The 19,675-nt window shown below is 41.8% G+C and overlaps 1 protein-coding gene across 1 annotated transcript in view; it reads right to left on the bottom strand.

Annotated features, from left to right (window-relative positions):
• Positions 1-3,615: 3,615 nt before the first annotated feature.
• ZFC3H1 (zinc finger C3H1-type containing) overlaps positions 3,616-19,675 on the bottom strand; it is a 162,035-nt gene continuing 145,975 nt past the window's right edge. The window contains exons 28-35 of the mRNA XM_073620040.1: positions 14,907-15,017; positions 13,662-13,766; positions 13,415-13,580; positions 12,353-12,453; positions 6,952-7,053; positions 6,601-6,640; positions 4,753-4,815; positions 3,616-4,626 (exon numbers count right to left, since the gene is read on the bottom strand). Coding sequence (XP_073476141.1) covers positions 4,498-4,626; positions 4,753-4,815; positions 6,601-6,640; positions 6,952-7,053; positions 12,353-12,453; positions 13,415-13,580; positions 13,662-13,766; positions 14,907-15,017 — 817 coding nt within the window. The 3' untranslated portion in view covers positions 3,616-4,497. The remainder of the gene's footprint in view (positions 4,627-4,752; positions 4,816-6,600; positions 6,641-6,951; positions 7,054-12,352; positions 12,454-13,414; positions 13,581-13,661; positions 13,767-14,906; positions 15,018-19,675) is intronic.

Raw genomic sequence — 19,675 nt, 5'->3', positions numbered from 1 at the left:
TTAACCCTTTGTTAGGACATTGTTAACCTCTTGGTATCCGCGCTATAGCCGAATGACGGCCACATCGCGGACCTGAATTTCTGGGAGGCCGTCATATGACAGCCTCCCCTGTGCACACGCTCTGCGCGCACTGAGACTCAGGTGATCACCGATCCAAGAAAGGGGCCGGTCCCGTCCCCTTACCATGTGATCAGCTGTCAGCCAATGACAGCTGATCACATGATATAAACAAAAGCTCGGTAATCTTTTTTTCTCCTCACGCCGACAGCGTGAGGAGAAAGAAAAAAGCCATTCATCGGCTCATCTGCAAGGGACATCGGTCCCGAAGAGGAAGAGGCAATTATGCCTCATCTGTGCCACCTGCCATTGCCACCTGACAGTGCCTATGAGTGCCACCTATCAACGCCCACAAGTGCCACCTATCAATGCCCACCAGTGGTGCCAATCAGTGCCACCTAGCAGTGCTGCCTATCATTGTAACCAATCAGTGCCCATTATTGCCACCAATCGGTGCTCATCAGTGCCGCCTCATCAGCGTACATCAATGAAGGAAAAAAATTACCTGTTAACATTTTTATAACAAAATATATATTAAAAACATTTTTTGGTCTTTTTACATTTTTTTTTTTAACAAAAAATAAAAACCAGAGGTGATGAAGACCAAAAGAAAGCTCTATTTGTGGGAAAAAACTGATAAAAATTTCATTTGGGTACAGTGTTGTATGACCGCGCAATTGTCATTCAAAGTGCATCAGTGCTGAAAATTGGACTGGATAGGAGGGGGGTTTAAGTGTCCAGTAAGCAAGTGGTTAAAATATAGTTCACAGCTGTTAATGAAGCACATACAGGATATTTTTGTTAAACATTACTGAGCAGGGTGAGCATGTAAGGATTGTGAGTATTTAAAAAGTACTTAAAAATATTGTAAAGATGCTGGGTACCTTTTTAAAGGCCAACTTCACCTTTTTCTTTATTCTAAATCCCCCTATGTACCAATATACCATTAATGTACCTCTTTTGCAGAAAAAATAAAAGCTTTCTTTGGCTAAGCCCTTGGTGTGTTTGATAGAAAACCTCAATTGGTTGTAAACACTTTACAGCCACTTTTGACTACAGGTAAGCCTAAAATAAGGCTTACCTGTAGCTACTCCGGTTATCTCCTAAACCTACATGGTTTAGGAGATACCCCCTGTATCAGCATGTGTTGGCGTCATCGGCACATGTGCACTGAAGCAATGGCATGTCCGTGCCGTTGCTTCAGCTAGTATGCTGTTACCGGCGGCTCCCGCGCGGGAGTGACGTCATCGCAGCTCTGGCTAATCACAGTGCTGAAGCCCGCGATACCCGGAAGTAACTCCGGGAGCGATGTCGCCGGCCGCATCGGTGTACGAGGACTGCTGCGGGGGCTTTGATCTAAGATAAGTAATTCCTTATCTTAGATAAAAGATGCCTTTGTCTTGCAGGGTTTTTTTTCTGGGGGGGGGTTTACAACCACTTTCAGGACTTCCTGGTATGTAGATTCAGGATGTCAAAACCAGTAAGACACAGGAAGCAGCACACCAGCTGACCTCCAAACCTAAACCCATCAACTATGTTTGCACGGCATCTCCAGCATGATTTTGCCTGGCTTATCAATGTAGGCTGTCACAGCTGCTAGGTTTGCACAGCCTCCCCAGTACCCTTCAAGACAGGCCTGGGCTGCAAGTAGCCCACGGGCTAAACACCCCTGATTTAGTGCAAGGGCCTGTCTGAATAAACAGAGTGAATGGATAGATAGGTGGGTCCACCTATTCTATATCTTTGGTAAATCTAAAGGAAATCAGATTGTATAGTGAATGGCCACCTTTATACATGTACATAGGAGGGAGTGAATGGAGACACTCAGCTGTCAGGCCCCAAAACATTTTGAGACATAATCTAAAAGTAGGCATATTCTTGTTGGCATTTTAAAGCCAGCCTGGCACAGGAAACCCTACCCTGGGCATGAGCAGGTGCACTTAATATTTGCTATTGGGAGTAAAACTATTGCAAACATTTTGTAGTAACTTGTTTTTATCTGTTCATGTATTTGAGCTTGTGTCTAGACTACTCATGTATTTTACATTGGACTGTTTCAGCAAATCATACAGTTTGCTATAGCTTTGATATGACTGCTGTATTCAAAATACTTTTTCTGTAATTTGTGGCACTGGAAAGCTTAATATTTTGCCAAGGATGAAGCCAATAGACATGTCAAACCAACACAGGTTTATTCAGCATTTGCAGTGCACTGCCATAGTGAAATTGGACACAAAATAATGAAAGAAAGCAGCTATTTGAATTGTTGTAACATCCGAACTCCACATCAGATATCTAACCTACTTTATGTTACAGCATATGCAAGAGAAGAATTTGGTACACGTGGTTAGTACTGCACTTGATTGAGCCTCTGACGCAGCCGGCGGTGACCGGCAAAACGGGTCAGGCCTTGCCACAGTCTTATCCTCATGACCCTATTGACAGTACCCACTTGTCAGTGCTTTTGAATGCACCCGGCAATGGAATACTGATTGCTGCACCATCAAGGAGTTGGCCACATTTCTGGATCTGGTAAGTATACCTTACACCCCAAGAACTTGGGAACTAAGCAATATTTTATATACCTTTGTATTACAAATGGTCCTTAGGGGATCGAGACTATCAGTTTGCTTTTTGCAGTCTTATGTTACAATGCGAGGGAGGCCGTACAGGAGTGGATATGCCACTGAGTGTCTTTAGTGGCTCTACATTGTGTGTACACAACCATCCTGTTTGAAACACCTCCTCTAGACCATTGGAAAAGTTTTCCCGTTCTTGGGTTGTCCAAACACCATCAGAACATTGTCAGTACAATTTGTGTATTTGTGGCCAGTAACCTGTATCACTATTGAATCCAACTATACAGCAGACTGACATTGGAGATATAAACTGTCAAAGCTCATGGAGTAAAATGTGCATATGTCTTGGCCTCCATTAGGTGCACAAGCAGAGTTCCACCCAAAAATGGAACTTCCCCTTATCCGGTTCATCAACCCCCTCCGGTGTCACATTTGACATCTTTGGGGGGGGGGGGGGGGGATACCTGTCTAATACAGGTATTTGCTCCCACTTCAGGCGATAGTTCGCCGCAGAATCCTCAGCGATCTACGCCATGTCTGGCCCCTCCGCAGTCCCCCCAGCTGTCAGGGATCAGTGGATTGCAGGTTCAATATCAGACTCCTGCAAACAAGCCCTGCAGTTTTCAGCCCGAACCTCTGATACGACTGTTTACAAGCTGCAGGGCTTGTGAATGAACTACAAGAACACTCATTAGCATCCTCGCTGCTCATTCAGGATTACAAGCCATCAGCTGCAACGACTGACAGTACTTGTAGTACTCATATTCCTAGATTGCTGTAAATGAATGATGCAGCCGTATGGGGGCAGATGATGATCTCCCCCACCTGCTGTCACAGGGAGGGGGGATCTTGTAGGTACTAGCACAAGTCGCCCGCCCCCGCAGGAAAAAAAAAAATCCCCATTTCTTTCTCATTTGGTACCAAGATTAAAAAACATGTAAAAGCCCTAATACATGGAAGAAAAACAAAGTCAGACAGATTTTATTTTTTTAAATTTAATATTTAAAATATCTTTATAAACAGTTTTCATACTACACAAGGTAGTACCAGAATACAAAACATATGTCTTCCATTATATACTGTTAAACTTTATTATAAATTAAACTTAACAAAGAAAAATTGCACATATCATTTGACCACTCTTCGGCTCTGATGCTCTGGCTTTTTGCAATAGTATCTTATGTCTTCAAGTTTAACAGTCTCCATTTTAGAGTCCAAAGCTCAGTAATGTAAAGGGGACAAAAAAAAGAAAACGAAAAAATAAAATAAACGAAAAACAGAAATAGAAAAAGGGGTTTCCCTCAAGTGCACTTAGCAGACTGATGGCCTTGCTTCTGCTGAGGGCCTGCTGCTTTTTGCCTTAGCTATACAAATTAGTCGGTTCCCCAGAGATATCTTTAAAATGAGAAGAAATTAAGTAAAGATTAAGAAGACTGAAGAGAGACTGAGTGTTCCTAAGTGGATTGTAAACAGCAGTCTCCATAGCTAAACACAAGGTCTCACAGGCATCAGTGAGAGAGTCAAGCAAGTTAGAAAACAGCACGACAAATGGGGATTGCAAAAAAAATCAAGGGTAAGAGGAGAATAAACACAAAAACAGACAAACAATAAAACAGCAGTCGATTTAACTATACTTACGGACATGATGTATAGAGAGAATCTTGTTGGGCCTAGAAGTAGGCATGAGTTTGGGATTCAAATCTTCCGTTAAAGATGGGCAATAAATTTTGATTTCCCAGTTACAGAAAGCATTGTTGATTCAGAGGAGGTCTGACTTTCATATGCTAATCTGAAACAGACTTTTCAGGACCGTTTTGGCAATTTAGTATAGGACTTTGGCATGAATGCAACCAACCAGTGTTCAGTGATTCTTGCTTTCTGTTTTTAAATTTAAGAGCTCATCTAGGCTGACTCCAACCTCTTGGCACTTGAAAACTAGTTTTCTCAGGTTATCAGTTTTACCTCCTCCTGATGCTTCAAACAAGAGTTGCTGCAAAAGATGGGGAAGCACAACCGGTAAGGATGATGTACTGCGCACACAACTACAGACATGGTAAACAAAAAATATATATATATATGCATAACCCCCACAAATAAAAACAGATGAAAACATTACATCTTTCCAGAGTTCAGCACACAGAGGCAACTTCTGAAGTGCTCTTTCATACAAACGATGGACCTGCAGAACAAGGTGCATTTGAGAAAAGGAGGGAAGAGAAAAATACATATGGGTCACTAGGAGTAAAAAATAAACATTCTAATTTTAAACAGTCATCCACGCTACATATTTGGGCACTACGTGATCTATTCTCTTTGGAAGGAAATCCCCAGATTCTTAAAATAGGCATTTTATGTCCCTACATGAGTTTTATGCTGTAAATATAAATTCAGATTTAATATAACCACATTATGAGTAATATGCATTAACAACTTGTGGACCACCCGTAGTGTACTGTGGACGGGCGGCCCACATAGGCAAAGTGACGCACCCATACGTCGCTTCCTGCTTTCAGGTGCGTACCCACAATCCCCCCCCCCCCCTCCCGACACCGACTGTGATTGCATACAGCAGGAGTCTGTCAGCAAGTCCCAGCAAATCATTTATAGCTAGGACCTGCTGAGTGGCTGTGTCCAATCACAGCCCAGAGCCCTGTGTTGACATTCAACACAGGGCTCTGTACAGAGGGAATGATCTTTGTTTCTTATCTCTGCAAAGCTGGGATATACAAAGACCTGTAGTAAAAAGCAGCACACTTTACACATTGTTAGGCACACATTTTACCACTTAATCGCCCTAGATGTTAACCTCTCCACAGCCAGTGTCATTAGTACAGTGACCGTGTTGATTATCACTGGTCACTGTATTAGCGTCACTAGTGATGTCATTGGCAGTTAGCAAGTCCCCCCCGCATTAGTGTCGATTGACTGCAGCACTATCACAATCCCGTGACTGACCACCGCCATTCATAGTATAAAAAAGAAAAAATTATTTCAGTATATAATCAGCATAGTTTGTAGGCGCTATAACTTTCATGAAAACCAATCAATACACACTTACATTTTTTTTAAAGTTTTGGCCAAAACTTAAGAAATGTGATTTTGTAATTTTTTTATTGCATGTTTTGTAGCAGAAAGTAAAAAACATGTTTGTTTCCCCCAAACTTTTCAGTCTTTCTCTTATATCACAAAAAATAAAAAACCCAGTTGTGATCAACCACCATCTAAGGAAAAAATATAAATCTAGTTTGGGAACAGCGTTGCATGACCATACAATTACCAGTTAAAGTAGCGCAGTGCTAAAAACTGCAAAAAAAATGGCCTGGACATGAAGGGGGTAAACCCTCCCGGAGGTCAAGTGGTTAAAAAAAAAAAAAAAAAAAAAAAAAAAGAGCTTCAAGCAAGTGACAAATATTTATCTTTCACCTGTTAGTCTTCCACTGCTAGTGCAAGTGATGTGACCAAATGCAGGCACTTTATTTTTTCTTTAGTACATTACTAGATGGCGAGACATTACAAACACCTGATATTCACATGCTTGCTCCATGTCAGTGAGCAAGGTATATGTGCTCTTTTTGCTGTTGGGTCAAAGGACCTCAGCAAGCACTGCATGTTCAGTTCACTGAATCCCAAAGAGAACAGTAGTAATAGTAGCACAAGCACAGAATACTCAGACTGTGGAATACAGTAGGGCAGGTCCCATTTCTTTTCATCTGCATCCACTACTCTGCTGCAGTTCGATCCCAGCCCAAATGGAACACAAACTAAGTGAGGGAGGCCAAGTATTTAAGCTCATACAAGCATTGTTCTGGAGGTTGCAACTTTTGGCTAGCTTTCATTCCTGTTTTGGAATGAATATATAAGTACTACTTGTAGAATACATAATACAAACTCATAATGAAACCCCATTAATACCAGTAATGTTGTTACTGCAGCTCTCTCTATAGCAATATAACATTTAGCTTACCTCCTTCTGTCCCTTTAGTAAAGATTCTGCTGCAATGGCTCTAAGGGTAGCAAATAAAAGAAAGATTAATTACATTATATATTATACGTTAAAAAAATTACTACCAGAGGATGAAGACATGCAACTCAAAAGGAAACTAACTAGTACAAAATAACCAGCTTCAATGGTTATACATAGTAGATGGCTTAAAAATAAAATTAAATGATTAAATTAAGGTGACAACACAAGGGCCACTTTATTTTTTATTACATAAAAGTCTTTAGACTACCCAAAACTTGTATCCCCATCACAAATCATAAAATGTATCATTACCTGCACACTACATAAAATGCAAAAATATTTGTACATTACATTTTCCAGATGGTCAGGCACATTGGGAAGTTATACGTAAACATCTTCGACTGCATTTTCACAGTTTGCATATTGTTGTCTTCCAATTCTTGCTTAAGTACCCTAGAGGTGGATAATTATAACACACACACTGACTGTACATGTGATAGTAAGACAATATCAAGCTGCTATATATGCTAACTATAAAGGATAGGTGCACCTATTAGTGCTCAATCTCACTCCTTCCCTGCTCTCCAGAAATTCTATAATACTTATAGTACTGTAAAATGTGCTCTAGATGTAGTTTACTCACAGAACAGTGCACCTCACAAGACTTTTAGGGCTCATTTACACTTGCTTTGACTTCAAAACACAAATTAAAGCACCTACTGCTTTTCTGATGTGCTTTTAAGATGCTTCAGTTATGCTTTTTTTGAAGCTTTAATGAAGCTTGACAAATGCTCTGAGAGTTATGATTTTCTATTTGTTTTAAAGGGGGCCAGATGAACCCCAGCACAGTAGTACCCCAAGTCAGCAGATCCCCAGCTCATTAGTGCCCCTGTTCATTGGTACCCTCATTCAGCAGGGGAGGGAGGGGTTAGCGTTAACATGCCTATGAACTGGAATGTGGTGTCTATGTATTACAGTCAGATGTACATAAACCTTTAACTACATAGTATGAGCTTGAAATGTGTGTTACCTTGCTTCTGAATGCATAACCTGTTATCCAATGAAAAGGGAAACAATACAAAAGACAATATAGCCCTTTATCTATCCATCTATATATAGCATTTATTTCCAATATATTATTTTCCTCAGTAGTACACATTTTGAAATGAAAAGCCCATCGGTGGCTTTAGTAGATTTAAATTTGAAAGGAATGGTTCGCCTTGGCTTTCCAGTGCTTCCTGGGATATCTCATACCTGCAATACCCTCAAAGTGAAGTGAAGCTAAAGCCCAATAAAAAAAAGTCTCAAAAGCTGCCGGTGCTTCACGTGAGTTTTGTCAGACTTTTATGGAGGCTTCCAAGACGATTTAAAAAGACATGCGGGTATCATTTTTGAAGCAAAGCAAAAGCAACATGTAAACGGGACTGTAAGCCAACCATTTAATTTGGGGACAGGGGCTTTGATTGGCATTCATAATTCTTTAAACAAAAAAGCACATCCAATGCTACATTTTGAAGCAAGTGTAAAGCCCTTATAGCAGTGTTTCTCAATTCCAGTCCTCAAGGCACACCAACAGGTCATGTTTTCAGGCTATCCATTATTTTTCACAGGTGATTTGATCAGTTTCACTGCCTCAGTAATAACCAGTCGTTTCATCTGAGGGAAATCCTGAAAACATGACCTGTTGGTGCGCCTTGAGGACTGAAATTGAGAAACACTGCCTAAAGCCCCATACACACTATCAGATTTTCTGCTGATTTTTTCTTTCAGATTTACCAAAACCATATAATATGAGGTCAAACCTTAGGAGTTTCAGTTTGTATGCAATCAGGCAGGGCCCTTGCACTACACGATTTTGATAAATCTGAAGACAAAAATCAGCAGAAAATCTGATAGTGTGTATGGGGCTTCAGAGTGTCATGATGGTTTCACACGCACATGCAAATAAATGGCAGAGCACCTGAAGTTAAAACTAGACTTTGGAAACTACATCTAAAGTCCATACTATAGAATTACAGAATTGCTGGGGTTGGAGTGGCAGAATTGAAATACTGCACTTAAAAAGTGCACCCATTTAAAGAGAATGAGTCAGGAAAAGGCATCTAAAAGAATCTAAACCCCCACTCTTAATGGGTTTTGAAAAGTTCGGCCTTGCTATCCAGAAATACGTATGGCTCATATTCTCTTCTTGACAGAGCAGAAATGTCAGCTTTCTCACAGGTTGAAGGATGACCTGTCACAAAATCTGGTTAGCAGCAGCCAAATGCTTCACCAACATCTTAACGCAGAAAAACACTTTCAAACCATTGTTTGGCTGGTATATGACCCTGAAACTAAATTTAGCCTGGGTTCACACAGATGTCTATTGAAATCCCCCCCCCCTCCCCCAAAGTCACCAAAAGTAGTGCAGGAACTAGTTTTGGGAATTGGTGCAGCACCGCAAAGTCGGCATTGCACTGATTCGGACAGAGCTGTTGCCGGTTTTCGAGAAATGCCTCTCATCTAAAAAATGCCCCAGATGAGTCTGCGTCAACAGCAGATGTGCAGATCGGAGGCATTTTTCGATGGGAGACAGTATTCGACTATTCAAAGCTATGCAAACAGCGGAGCGAGACGGTACTTGTCAGATTGTGCCTCGGTGTTGCAGGGCGGGTTTTGTCTGTGTTGCAGTACGGTTTTGGTGTGTTGAACGGCAGGTTTTAACGCACACACACAAAACCCACCCTTCAACACACCCACAACCCTCCCCACAACAGCAAAGCTCAATCCAATCTGTTCCCCCTGCTGTTTATATAGCGTTGGATAATGCCTCCGACGATCTGCGCATGTGCCGTTTACCTCACGCCAGCTGAACACCATATCAGCTGGAGCGACGCTTGGTACTGTGCATGCGCAGACCTATCGGGGGATTTTTCGATAGAACACCAATAGGCTGTGATTTGACATGTCAAATCACAGTCAAAATGGCCCGATGTGAACGTGGGCTTCAGTTCCTCCTTTCAAGGGTACTTAGCCCTGGGGAAGCGCTGTACCATATTTAGTGGCAATGCCCCAAAGTCCAGAGACTATGGATACGGCTAAAGGTATATAAATATCCAAATCATCCTTGACAAAAACTTAAAGTGGTTGTAAACTTCAGACATTAAATATGAACAAAGCATATCTCTCTATAGCGTGTACTTGTCTCCTAAGAGCCTCTAAAGCCTGGTACACACTAACAGTTGGGGTTGCACGAATAAAAAAAAAAAAAATGACTGCTGCAGTCGGAGACACTGTACTAACCATGCAAGGTTAGTCCATCAATCTCCCCTGCTGAGCTGTTGTGTTCTGACAGGGGACGCCCCCCCCCCAGATAGAACACACCGATCAGTGCTCTCTGCCATTGGCTGAGAGCGCCGATTGAGAATCTGTCGGCTACTGGTTTTCCAGCATGCACGTCTGAAATAAGCTGGCAAGCTTCTATCAGACAGTCCGACATACACATGGGCAGAATGTCTTTATTTATTTAACTATTGCTAAAGCCTGGTGGCAGCCAACCCGAAACTTTATGGAGGTGAAGCAGCCGGTTAATGGGTACTATTATACTCTTTCAACTCTTCTTCCTTTCCTTCCTCTCCCCCAGTTACTGCGCCCCTAGTATCACCATTTCCAATGCCCAAGTTGTTGTACTTCTTCCCTTCCCCCAGTTCCCCAATGTCCTCCTCCCAGTTTCCCCACTCCCCTTCGTGCCAACTAGATCATTTTGATGACAGACAGTCCTCTATTCAAAATAACCACACCAAATAGGTGGCATAAGATATTACTGCTTTGCTTCCTACATCTAGATTGAAACCGTATTCTATTCTCCTACACCTTAGCTACTTTTGGAATTATTTGGTATTTGAGACCAGCCAGTCACAACCGTACTGCATTTTTCCTTTGTACTCACATTGGCATTTCTACAAATATTGTGTCTTTCTGTAAAACAATTAACTCGCAATACCAGACCTTACCTGTACTTATGCTTTTGGAAAAATATTTAAGAAAATAATTTCTAAAAGAAGGATGACCTGTTTAATGTATAAGCTTAGAGCTCATAAGTGACACATGGCCTAAGGTGCTGGAGAAAGCCTTTAATGTTTGTCACATGAGAGATATTATGACAGTCATCACCACTGACATCAGCCAGGAGACTGGAGAGCCTTTTAGGCTGGCCATAGAATGATAGAATTTTAAACAAAAATTCTTATAACATTCGAAAGATAGTTTGCTTTTAACATTTGACTTTGTAATGAATGCACTTTACCGAGCGAAAACCACATAAACTGTTAGAAATTTGTTCATTCAAGAAAAAAATTCCAATCCTGCTCCTTTAAATTATGTCGTCACGGCAGTAAAAAATGAACGTCGAACTGACCCACTAATGATTCGAAAAACAAACTTCTTTAAAACATTCCTTTCCTAAGAATTTTCATTTGAAAACTATGGCCAGCTGTATTTTTTCTGCTCTGCCTAGAATACAAGTAAATAAAAACAAAAACGTAATTGCTGAGCAGTATAAGAATTTAAGGCAGAGTTCCACCCAAAAGTGGAACTTTCACTGATCTTTCTCCCCCCCCCCCCCAGTGCCACACTTGGCACCTTTCGGGGGGGGGGCCTTTCGGCTTTGACAGGTACCCTTCCCCACATCCGGGAGACTGCGCCGCCCCTCAGAAGTTCAGCCCCCCTCCTCCTTCCCCTGCAGGGCCAATTAGAAAGCGCAGTGAGCTTCGTGCATGCGCAGTAGGGAACCGGCTGTGAAGCTGAAAGGCTTCACTGTCGGTTTTCCCTTACGATAAATGGCCGGGGCTGCACCTGACAACCGATTCGAAAATCGGCTGGGGTGCAGACATCACAGGCTCCCTGGACAGGCAAGTGTCTATATATTAAGTCAGCAGCTGCTGTAATTCTGTGATTCATTGTTATTGCTTCTTCTAGGCTTGCATAAAAGTTCCATATATTGCTTAGAAGGCTCCATTCACACTTGTACAACTTTGGAGTGCAACACTGACGCAACTTTGGATGGGGGCAACTTGAAAGACTTTGACCATTGACAATAAACTGTTGCACACAAGTTACATTCAGGTACTACTTTCATGCAGCTTTTGAGGATTAACATTGAAGTCTATGGCTCTCAAATTGCATGAAAGACGGACCAAAGTAGTGCATGAACTACTCTGAAGTCATTACAACTTTAAGTCGCATATATTAATGGTCATCATTAGAAAACATAGGGAACGACTTATGCGACTTTGATGTCCAACTTTGCATGACAAATAGCACAAGTGTGAATGGAGCCTAAAAATATTTTTTTTAGTACTTGTGGGCAACTGGGTTTGCTACACGGAATGTGTGCTCCATCCTCTTGCATGTGGCAGAAAATCCTGGTCGTCTCACAAGACAGCCAGGAGTTGCTCTGTAAATGCAGCTGCTGCTGCTGCAAAAAAAGCAGACCTTTTCAAAAGGTCGGGAAGCGATGACGTTAAAGCCAAAATGGTGTCCAGGACTATAAAATATATTAAAGGGGGGGGAGGGGGGAATCTTGGAATTTTTTTTTAGAATGCCCTTTAAAAAAAAAAAAAAAAAAAAAAAAAATTAAATTTAAAAAACTGCTTGCAATAGGAATTAGTATCAAAATTAGATAAGTGTACTATTTAAAAATAACACTGCTGCTGTATTACTAACAGAATCCAAACAAGTGAACTCTTAAACACTTTAAAAACAATTAGCTCACCTGAGTGCAAGACCAAGATTTGCAGGCATCATGGAGGAAAAGCGCTCCAAAATCTTAGAATGCTGTGCCTTGGGAACACAGCTCACATAAAAGTAAATAACCTGAAAGCAAAAAACATAACCCAATAAAAATGCAATAGTGTCTATAATATTACAGTGCAAGCCTACAACACAAAGCAATCACCACATACCTGGAGGTGGGCACATGCTGAAGATTACAGCCTCTTATTAGTGGTCTTTAATGAGAACAATTCTATGTTGCTCCAACTACCAATCCAATTCATATTTGTAAAAATATGAATTGGATTGGCAGCTGTGGACCAACACTGAACAATTCCCATTCCTGAATTATACATGAGGAAATCTCTTTCCACCAGCCCAGTCATGCTGCACTGAAGTGGAGTAGAATAAATCAGGCACTGAAGTGGAGTAGAATAAATCAGGTAACACTCTGGTCAGAAAGGGAAGCACAGTTTAGTAAATGCACTACTGATTGTGTATAAACATTTTATAAGTTACCTGCCAAAGCCCCTTTCACACGGGCAGACCGACTGAGTGCGCCTGTTAGTGTTTTAGGCAGACACAAATCGGACCATCCATTGCCCTCTATGGAGCTGCAGGAGTAAACTGACGTGTCAGTTTACACCTGCCGACACTGGATTCTATGCGCTAAAAACAGACGAATAAAGAATCCATTCCTCATCTGTCTGGCAGATTGTATGACGATCGGATAACCTGTCCATTTACATCGACCACCCAGAGAGGAAAGCGGGTATTGTCTGTGTACACTCTATATAAGCGGAGCACATATAGAATTGTCATCTGCCTGCTCAGCGGGGATCAGCGGAGAGATGCCCCGCTGAGCAGGCAGATCCACTGGCAGAACCCGCCAGTGTGAAAGATCCCTTAGAATTTGTTTGGAAATGAACAGCTTTTCTAAACCTGGATGTTCCGCTCAATGTTTTAAGCAGAATGGTGGAGTTGCATAAAACCCAAATAAAAGTCTTCAAATGAAAATATGGGATTATTAAAGTAGAAAAAAATTAAATAAAAATAAACTTACTGAATTGTGAAACTCATAGTTGGTCCAATAATCAGCTGTGCTAAAAGGAGTTGGGTGCCGCGTAGGAACAGTCAGTAGGCATCTGTTAACTAAATCTGTAAAATGCTTACAATCCTGGACTTTATTTATGAATCCCACAAGTTTGCTGTTAGTAAAGACAAGATAACTGAAACGAAAAAAAGCCAATAAATATGACAGATGTACGTGTGAAATGTTTCATGTAAAATGATAGAATACTTTTACTCACTCCATCCAAAGCTTCTGCAGCATATTCTGTTGAGCAACAGCCCCCAATGCAGATTCATATGCATCAACTGACTCAGCTGTGCTTGCGTATAGAGATTGCCATAGGCTGCAAATACAAATGAAGTGCATTGTCACAGTGACTTTGGTTGGCGATACAGGATATGCAGCACATTACATAAACCCTTATACTCTGGAGAACAAGGTGAAAATTAAAAGCAGTCATCCAATTTCACTTCAAAACTGTGCTATGCCCATAACTGGGTTTGGGAACTGTGGGACCTGTTACAACAGCCTTCAACCTGAAGTCTTCCTAAATTGTTGACGCCCTGTGTGAACGGTGACTCCTGGTGAGGGATCCTGGTGTGGGTGGTTGCTCTGCCATTTTCTCTTTTCTTTCTACCTTTGTCTTGCTCTATTGTATTTTTCTTTTTTGGTTTTGGCCATAGTGCTCATTTCAGTGCTTTTTCCCCACTCAGCTACATGTCATTAGGCAGTTGTGATGTTGTAGTATTACTACTGCTGGGGTTGTGATTAGACCAGACGTTGTATATTGTCTCCATCTACAGGATCTATGCGTCTTATTCCAATTTTTCATGTGATTGCAATGTCAGTGGGCACTTATTGGCTTTTGTCATGCATACTGTTTTGTATTTTTTTTTGTTTTTATTGTTGAAAATGAATTAAAAACTGCCAGTTTAAAAAAAAAAAAAAAAAAAATGAGAACAGGATAATGGAAGCTGTGCCCTAAAAGGCAGACACAGGGCAAAGGACCTGCATTGTGTGGTCTTCCTGCAGCTGATCTTTCCCCATTACTGTCTGACCATGCCTTGTTTTGGACTCTCTCCAAACTGAGATGGAGATGCATGATTTTGTTCCAGCATTTGAAAAAGTGAGCTGCACGGTCATTGCATCACCAAATCTCCAGAAACTAAATATCAGAGGCATGATCTTATCTATACTGTATAATGCAGATATACAGCTATAAGGCTGTAGGCACAGGAGTGCTTAGGCACGCTCACATACCAGTAGGTGCACTATTTTCAGAAGGAATTCAAGATATGCTTAAGCACAATTAACATTTCTAACAGTGCCTTACAACGTATGAAATCCTCACATTTTGAGTTCTGGACCACTTTAAAGCTTTACCAAATAAGCATACAGCTGACTGCACAAAAACAGCTCACTTAGTGAACCTGTTTTCTCCAGTAGCAATGATTTAAGACCAGCATAAAAAAAAAAAACTCACCAGAAAACAAGCCATAGATAGGACGTTTGCAAATCTGAAGCATTAAAACATCCTTCGACTTTGCATACAGGTGCTTTGAAATCCAGTGGCACAGAGAGATTCAGTAGATGCCTGTGTAGAAAAAGTATCAGTAACGTACATAATTAGATGCATTTTTTTATAAAAATATTTCTTTCCTGTGATTTGGAAGGCTTTGGACACCCAAATCTCAGGATTACATGTGGTCATATTAAAATAAGCTCTCCACTACCAGTGAAAATACATAGCAGTGGCTCCCTTGAGAAGCTCTGTTCAGTACCTTTTTAGAGATGGAGAAAATTTGCTGTTGGCACTATCAGTGGTAAATAGAAACTGGAGTTAAAATGGTCAGGGATGTGAAAGTGTGGACATTCACAATACTGTGGGTAAAAATACCGCCATTGTTAATAAGTAGCTCAAGTGTATGAAAGATTCATTTAAATAACAAAGTTCACTTAAAAAAAAAAAAAAAAAACACACACTACACATGATTTATGCATCTATAATTTTTTTTTCTTAGGAGCCTGCAGAGCATTGCACCTGTGATCAGCACGTCGCGAGTGTAATGTCAGACTTCTGCAGAGACCATGTGCCCGTACCACGCATATGGGCAGACAATAACAGAAGTCCAGGAAGAATCTATGAATTACAAAAGCACTCACCAGTGTCCTCACAGTTCACCAAGAACTACAAGCAGTCCATCATGGTGGAAGATGGGGCATGTAGCTCATTCATTCACAGAATTCAGAATGAGTGACATGGCTGTGTATTTTGCATCTGTCACAGCAAACATTAAAAGCAGTTCGTTATAAACCCTCACAGTGCATCCAGCGCTTCATTTGACATTTTATGTTACAGCATTATTCCAAAAATTCAACAATTATTTTCCTCAAAATTCTACAGACAATACCCCAGAATGAAAAACGTGAAAGAAGTTTGTTTGAAATCTTTGCAAATTTATTAAAAAAAATAAATAAATAAATCACATGTACATAAGTACTCACAGCCTTTACCACAATCATTCAAAATTAATCTCAGATGCATCCCGTTTCCACTGATCATCCTTGAGATGTTTCTACAACTTGACTGGAGTCCACCTTAGGTAAATTCAGTTGATACCCTTTTTGAACTACTCTGTTTGGGTGCCTTTTTAAAATGCCCTGGCTACATATAACCAGTGCTGTATTTAGGCCTAGGCCGACAAGGCCCAGGCCTAGGGCGGCACTTTGCGGGGGGCGGCAACCCCCCCACGAAAAAAAAAGCACCTGCATCCTCCTCCCGACTCGCGCATGCAGGGCTGCCATCCGAGGAGTATATCTAAATGATATCGCTATGGGAGTGCGGAGGGGGAGCGTACTGCACCCGGGTGACACCAGGAAGCAGTTGTAGTGGGTGCAGTCACACCCCCCCCCCCCCACCATCGGCAAAGCGATGATCACAGGCAGCGGCGCTGTGACAGGGAGAGGAGAGCTGTGTACACAGCATTTGTGTATTTCCCCCGCTCACCCCCCCTCCTTTCTCCTGTCAGCTGAAGTTGAACAGGAGAGGAGGAGAGGAGAGCGGCTCGTTCCCCTAAGCTCCGCCCGGCTCTCTGCCCGCTCTTGTCATAGCAGAGAGCCAATCCGAACACACGGGGGATGGGCATTATGGGAAATTTAGTCCCAGAAGATTGACGGCCCCAGTATGTCCACAGACATACTACAGGCTACAGTCCCCCAACATACATGCGCTGGGGGGGGACCTGACCTGGAACCCGGCAAACAGCAGAGTGCTACAGGGGAAGAAAAAGAGAAGACTGTGCTGGGGGAGAGCAGATAGAGCCACGCTGTACCCGCACCACCAGATAAAGCCACGCTGTACCCGCACCACCAGAGAGGGAGCCACGCTGTACCCACACCACCAGAGAGGGAGCCACGCTGTACCCGCACCACCAGAGAAAGAGCCACAGGATCACTGTTGCGGTTTCGCTGGGTCTGGTAAGAGGGCCTGTTGGCCATTATCCATTACTATTCCTACGGACTGAGCTGTGCCTAACCTGCTATTCTCTAGGCGTTATTGACCACCACAACAACCCTCTCTGTCCTCCTCCCCCGACGTCCCTCTGTCTTCCTCAGATGAAGATGACAGGGCGGGTCTTAAAAAGGAAGGGGTGGGTCATATTTAAATTAGGGGGTGCCCAAGTTTAGTCAGGCCTAGGGCAGCACAAAACCTAAATACACCACTGCATATAACCCCTTATTTAAAATGTATGATTCTTGATATAGATATATAGATCTCTATACACATTTTGTTATGCAAATGCTTTAACCCTATATGTAAAATAGGAAGAACCACGCTAACACAAAAACATATAAGCAGCAGCATATAGTGCGATCACACCAAAATCTAGAGTCCTGTAAAAAGCTGCGCTAAAATTATTAAAAGTTCATATAAATGACATCAAGGGGATTTCTCCAAGTCCTTATTTCAAAGTGAAAACACCACCACCGTGCACTTCTATGCAGTAGTGACAATCCACCCTAGTAGTAGAGCCTGCTTACTGATTGACATCGCACTGTTAATAGGAGGTATGCGGACAGGATAACCTAAGGGAGCCTGGAGATTTACCCCCCATAGGAACACCGGGAGCGTCAGCAAGCTAAAAGGCCTTGGCTAGGCTAAAGCCACTTGCCCTTTTATGCTTGCCATCTGGTAAGCAGGCTCTACTACTAGGGTGGATTGTCACTACTGCATAACAGTGCACGGTGGTGGTGTTTTCACTTTGAAATAAGGACTTGGAGAAATCCCCTTGATGTCATTTATATGAACTTTTAATAATTTTAGCGCAGCTTTTTACAGGACTTTAACCCTATATGCTCTATGATTTAGAGGTCCTCATACCACTGAGGAAGATTTGAATTCCTATAATCGAAATGCATTGGGGTTCTTCTAGGCAACAACATTGAATCACAATTTTCATATACACTGTTGGTTGCCAGTTAAATAAGGACAGCTATTTGATGTAGAGGTTATGCATACCAGAGCTCAATTTTAACCACTTAAGGACAAGCCTCGTTTTGGATTTTAGATGTTTGCATGTTTAAAACACGTTTTTTTGCTAGAAAATTACTTAGAACCCCAAACATTATATATGTTTTTTCTTCTAACACCCTAGAGAATAAAATGGCGGTCGTTGCAATACTTTTTTTTGCACCGTATTTGCGCAGCGGTCTTAAAAGGGCACTTTTTTTGGAAAAAATTCACTTTTTTGAATAAAAAAATAAGACAACAGTAAAGTTAGCCCAATTTTTTTTATATTGTGAAATATAATGTTACGGCAAGTAAATTGATACCCAACATGTCACGCTTGAAAATTGCGCCCGCTCGTGGAATGACGTCAAACTTTTATCCTCAAAAATCTCCATAGGCGACGTTTAAAAAATTCTACAGGTTGCATATTTTGCGGTACAGAGGAGGTCTAGGGCTAGAATTATTGCTCTCGCTCTACCGGTCGCGGCAATACCGCACATGTGTGGTTTGACCACCGTTTTCATATGTGGGCGCTACTCGGGGGGGGGGGGGGGGGGGGGGTGGTTTAAAAAGAAAATTTTTTTTTAATTTGTATTATTTATTTTACAATATTTAATTTATTTTTTACACTGTTTAAAAAAAAAAATGGTGTCACTTTTATTTCTATTACAAGGAATGTAAACATCCCTTGTAATAGAAAAAAGCGAGTGGGTGCCATCTTAGCCTCACTCGTCTCCAGACACAGGACGGAGACAGATGCGATCGCCTCCGCCGCTACCGACGGCTCCGGTAAGCGGCGGAGGGCAGCAGATCGCGGCGGGAGGCCCTCTCCCGCCACAGATAAAAGTGATCTCACAGCAAATCCGCCGCAGGGACCACTTTTATCTAAAAGCCGGCAGACACACGAAAACAGGGATACCGGGGTTATGGCAGATAAAGTTTGGACGTACATCGTCGTGCGGTGGTCGGTAAGTGGTTAAAAGTTGATTTTTCTTCTTTTGTATCAATACCTTTTTATACCAAAGAGTTTCAATTTGATCCTCTTTTGCTGCCTGAAAGCCTTCGGGAGCACTTTTTGGTCTGGTTATAATTCAGTTGATTGGACATAATTTGGAAAGGCACACACCTGTTTATATAAAAGGTTTACAGTGCATGTCAGAGCACAAACCAAATCTCTTAGATTGCAAGCTGTAACGAGCAGGGTCCTCTGATTCCTCTTGTATCAAATTGTAATGTAACTGTACTGTCTGCCTTCATTTTGTTAAGCACTGTTTAAGCTGTTGGTGCTATATAAATCCTGAATAATAATAATAATAATAATAATAATAATAATAATAATAATAATAATAATAATAATAATAGAGAAATAAAATTCTCTGGTCTGATGAAACAAAAATGTAACTCTTTGGCCAAATGGCAAGTAACATGTCTGGAGGAAACCAGGCTCCGCTGATCGCCTGGCCAATACCATCCCTACAGTGAAGCATGGTGGTGGCAGCATCATGCAGTGGGGATGTTTTTCAGTGGCAGGAGCTGGGAGACTAGTCAGGATCGAGGGAAAGAAGAATGCAGCAATGTACAGAGACATCCTTGATGAGAGCGCTTTGGACCTCAGACTGGGGCAAAGGTTCATCTTCCAACAGGACAACGACCCTAATCACACAGCCAAGATAACAAAAGGAGTGGCTACGGGACAACTCTGAATGTTCTTGAGTGGCCCAGCCAAAGCCCAGACTTGAACC

The sequence above is a fragment of the Aquarana catesbeiana genome, linkage group LG03, assembly GCF_042186555.1.
Source record: "Aquarana catesbeiana isolate 2022-GZ linkage group LG03, ASM4218655v1, whole genome shotgun sequence".
NCBI classification, from domain to species: Eukaryota; Metazoa; Chordata; class Amphibia; order Anura; family Ranidae; genus Aquarana; species Aquarana catesbeiana.
The sequence above is the reverse complement of the archived record's forward strand: the minus strand, read 5'-3'. Positions and strand labels throughout refer to the sequence as shown.